The sequence below is a fragment of the Galeopterus variegatus genome, unplaced genomic scaffold (assembly GCF_000696425.1).
Source record: "Galeopterus variegatus unplaced genomic scaffold, G_variegatus-3.0.2 Scaffold3980, whole genome shotgun sequence".
NCBI lineage: Eukaryota > Metazoa > Chordata > Mammalia > Dermoptera > Cynocephalidae > Galeopterus > Galeopterus variegatus.
This window is the reverse complement of record NW_007730091.1, coordinates 223577-228033: the sequence shown is the minus strand read 5'-3', so window position 1 is coordinate 228033 and position 4457 is coordinate 223577. Positions and strand designations below refer to the sequence as shown.

Here is a 4457-nt window from a genome sequence, read left to right as displayed (position 1 = left end):
ACCCAGATCTGTGCATGTGGGGAGGGGAAGCTCGCTGGGGCGCGGGAGGGGGTGGGGGATCCCATAAGGAATCCATGCCTTCCCCAGACTGGAGCTCCTTGGTGGAGACCTGTCCACTTTGACCCCTCTGACCCTGAGCAGGGTTGTCCAGGGGGTGTTTGTGGAGCGAAACAGTGAAAGGGGAGCAGCGGGGAGGAATGAATGGAGGAGGTGGCTTAGGAGATACTTCAGTTGTGCTCTATCTGCTGGAGGGCCACAGAGGAGGGTAGAGGGGCCCGAGGGTGCCATAACCCCCTCTCGGGTCTCCCAGGCCCAGCTCCATGGCCCAGTGAGACCCCCAAAGTGGGCCCAGCCCTCACCAGCTTGTTTTCGATGAGATCGCAGACGATTTTGTTGTTGAAGTACTGGATGGGGGTCCAGCGGATGCCCTCCTGTACGTACTCCTCCTGGGGGTGCAAAGGGGGCAGGGATGCGGTAGGTGAAGGACAGGTGGTCAGTACTGCCCCCGTCTCTTACCTAGGACTGTCTCCGACAAAGCCCATTGCCCCTGTGTGGGACACGGTGGAAGTGCCAGAGAATTACGTTCCCACCCCTGGAAGCCCTTGACCAACAACTCACAGGAGAGGAGCCCAGCTCCCTCGCTCCTCTGCTGGGCCGACTCTGAAGTGTGCTCTACAAAGTCTCCCAGGGGTCCCAGCAGAATTGAGCCCCCGTTGCCCACAGCATAACCCGCCCATTAACACCCTATCTGGACTCTTTTAAAAATCCCTGTGTCCTTTCCTCATTCCCCTCTTGGTGCTTCCTGGGATCACCTCCCAGATAAACCATTTGCCCTGAATCCTTGCTTCAGGCTCTGCTTTTGGGAGAGGGAAAGAGTCAAAATGGCAGGACTTTGGTTTGTCTGGTTGATGGTTGTGTCTCCAGTACCCTAAACAGTGTCTGGCACACAACAGGCGCTTAATAAATAATTGTCGCTCTGCTTTTGGGAGAGGGAAAGAGTCAAAATGGCAGGACTTTGGTTTGTCTGGTTGATGGCTGTGTCTCCAGTACCCTAAACAGTGTCTGGCACACAACAGGCGCTTAATAAATAATTGTCGAATGAATGAACAAAGAGGCTATTGTCTAGCCCTTGCCAAAGCTTTAGAGGGAGAGGGCCTCTTTTGAAGGAAATCTTAGGATGGAGCCTGGACAGGTAAGCAGAGAGAGGTGATAACGATGGGGTGGGGGAAGGGACTGGGGTGTCCCCCGGTTGCTCAGCAACCCTCATGGTCCTGCCCCCCTACCATCAGAGTCCACCGTCCCTGACCACTTGGCTGCCCCTGCCCACCTGCTCGGCTTTCAGGGTGAGTTCGATAAAGATTTGCTGCAGCTTCTCATTGACGAAGTTGATGCAGAACTGCTCAAAGCCGTTTTTCTGCCAAGGGAGGAAAGGGGTCCTTCTCTCAGTGGACGGATGCTGGAAGCTCTGGTGGCCACTGGGCTGTCTCAAGAGTTTCAGTGAGGACAGGAGGTGGGCTGGGGGTAGGGGTTCTACCTGGAAGATCTCGAAGCCATAGATGTCAAGTACCCCAATACTGTACTCTTCCTGGGGCTTCTGCATAGCACGATTGATGGCCTGTGATGCAGGTGGGGACAGCAGATCAGGGCATGTCCAGCGAGGCTCACCCCAGCCTGACATTCTTATGTTATGCTTTCAGCCAAGTTCACAGGCGCTGGTGCCACACATCTTTCTCCTGCCCACCCCCCGATCAATCACCCATAGGAGAAACCTAAGTGTTAGAGCATCGGGGCTCCTGACTTGGGAGCCATCTGTGCCTCTATTTTCTCATCATTAAAATAGGTTAATAATAACCACCTTGTAGGGCTTTTTCTGAGGAATGAAGGAATTGATGCACCTAACACGCTTACAACAGTACCTGGCACACACCACGTGCTACATAATGTTCGCTACTATGGTGATTATTCTTAGCCTCGACACTTCCTGTTTCCTCCCACCACTTTCCCGTCATCACTTTGTTTCCTTGAAAGCTCTCCTCTCGGCACTCAAATGCACCCACCCTACTCCATCCCCAAAGCCCCTATCCCAGTTCCAGGCCTGGACAGCTCCAGCAGCGCCGTCCTAGTGACGGTCCAGAACTTAGCTGCAGGGTGTCTCCGGATCTTCCATCTGATCAGCTACTGCTGATGCCGACAGCTCCCCATGGCCAGACATTGGTGACATTATGACATTTAAGCCTGTCTTCCCCACTTGGCTGGTCGCACAGGGCCTGGCACACACTAGGCACTCCATAAATGTCTGCTGTCCCAGAGCACCTACTGAGTCCTCCAGCCCTGGTCCCACTTGCCTCCACAAGGAAGTCAAAGAGGCGGGCGTAGAGTCCCTTGGCCAGGGCGTCGCGGGTGTACGCTGCCTGCTCCACATTCAGGGTCACGTCGATGGACTCGCTGCGGCCTCCCCAGCGGCTGTCCATCTTGCGGCTGGTCAGTTTCTCCTGCAGCCGACTGCTGTCGATACCCAGCAGGTAAGCGGGAAAGGCCAGGACTGCCGGGCCAGGGCAAGAGGAGACAGATGGTCAGGCTCTTGTGCCTCATGTGGCCTCACGCTCTGTGACCTGGGGTAAGTCGCTGCACCTCTCTGGGCCTTGTTTCCTCCCTCTCTCCCCATCTTACCCAGTGACACTGACATTGTCTTTGTAGTTCTTGCCCTCCCAGTGCTGAGCTAGGAGGGAGCAGTTCGCGTGTGCACACACACACAGGCCTCCCACCTGCCCTCCCCAGCGCCCACACTCACGGTCCACACTCTCCACCCGGGCATAATTCCCATCTTCACAGAAGCTGATGTTCCCCAGGTGCATGATCCCTGCCACAAGCTGCAGGACCAGTTGCTGGATGTTGGGCGGGATCCCAATGACCTGCATGGCATTCTGTGGGCATAACGGAGACAAACCTGTGCCACCCATTCCGGCCTCCACCCTGCCCCATGGTTAGGCTTCTGGGGCCACAACATGGACTCAGGGAGTCAGGCCACTTGGGTGGCTATTCTGCCTCTTTCAACCACTTGCTGTGTGACCTTGGGTAAGTGTCTCCACCTTTCTGGGCCTTGGTTTCCTGATTTGTAACTGGAGAGGGGGGCTGGAGTGACAGCCGGTGCTCACCAGAGTCTCACTGAAGTCACTCCTGTCATCGGTGCCGTCCACCTTGTAGGTGTCTGATTGGTTGAGGTAGTAGTAGTAGTCAGGTGTCATGAGCCCCAGGTTCTGCCGCTGCTCCTGGGAGGCCCCTTCCAGCAGCTGGAGGGTGTGCGAAGCTCATGCATGTGGAGCTGGCCTTGCGTGGCCCTTGTGGTCCCCTGGTCCTCACTGTCATGGGCTCCCAGACACTAATTTCTCCATCTTCCCCTTCCCACTCCCAGCTCCAGGTGGGGCTCCCTCTGTCCCAGCCCCACAGCCCCCTTCCCTGCACCTGGTAGTAGATGTGAAAATTCCTCTCGTTTTCATTCTGCATGACCACGCGAGACTTCTCCAGCAGGAAGTTGGAGATCTTGCCCCCATCTGGCTCCCCACCGCGGCTGAATTGGATCTCAAAGTACTTGCCCTGAATCCGAGAGAAACACATCAGCCCTCCAGGGTCCCGGGAAAGACTTGGGGCTGGGTCTTAGGAGCCTGGCCTCTCATCCCATCTTCCCTGTATGACCTCAACTTGCTTTTCTCGCCACATCTCCCACTCACTGAGTTTGCCCTCTTCACCAGCTGCTTCCTTCTCGCCTTTCCTCAGGCTGTGTCCTGAGCCAGGAATGCCCTTTCCTCCCTCGCTGATTCTCCAATCCCTTGCTCAAGGCACCCAGCCCAGTGCCTGGCACATAGAAGCATCACAGTTTTTTTTTTTTTTGCCAGTTCCCCAGTCCCTCCACCATGACAGAGACCTTGATGTTTCTATGGGATGCTACTGATCCCAATGATCCTGTGTGTCTCCCATATGTTCTCTCTGAGCCCAGAGCAAGAACCCACAGGTCCCCTTCTTTGGTCTCTGATACCATCTGGATTTTGCTCTGGCCAGAGAGGTTGAAGGGCAGAGAAGTCCCCTTACTTCTCCCTTCTGCCATCTCCATCCAACAACAATACAAATGATAACATCATCTTACACAACTAAACACCTGTAATGTATCACATATACTTATTCTACTGTACAGTGCAATTATAGGAAATAAAATGTAATGATACATTTTTGAGATTCTTCCATGTTTTGTGTGTATCAGGAGATTGTATTTCCAAAAGTTCATTGAAGAATAGAATGGAAAGATAATACAAATCTTTCCATGAACTTTCTGAAGACCCCTTATACTATGTGATTCCATTTATATAAAGTTCTGGAATAGCTAGTGCTAATCTATGGTAGAAAAAAAATCAGAAGAGTGGTTGCTTCTGGGGTCGTGTGGGAGATTGGAAGGGGACAAGAGG

At 53.9% G+C, this 4457-nt stretch overlaps 1 protein-coding gene across 1 annotated transcript in view; it reads right to left on the bottom strand.

The window, feature by feature from the left end:
- LOC103602026 (unconventional myosin-If-like) overlaps positions 1–4457 on the bottom strand; it is a gene marked incomplete at its 3' end in the record, with an annotated part of 25612 nt that overhangs the window by 5494 nt on the left and 15661 nt on the right. The window contains 7 exon segments of the mRNA XM_008586426.1: positions 360–446; positions 1328–1414; positions 1535–1615; positions 2346–2542; positions 2792–2924; positions 3156–3290; positions 3463–3594. Coding sequence (XP_008584648.1) covers positions 360–446; positions 1328–1414; positions 1535–1615; positions 2346–2542; positions 2792–2924; positions 3156–3290; positions 3463–3594 — 852 coding nt within the window.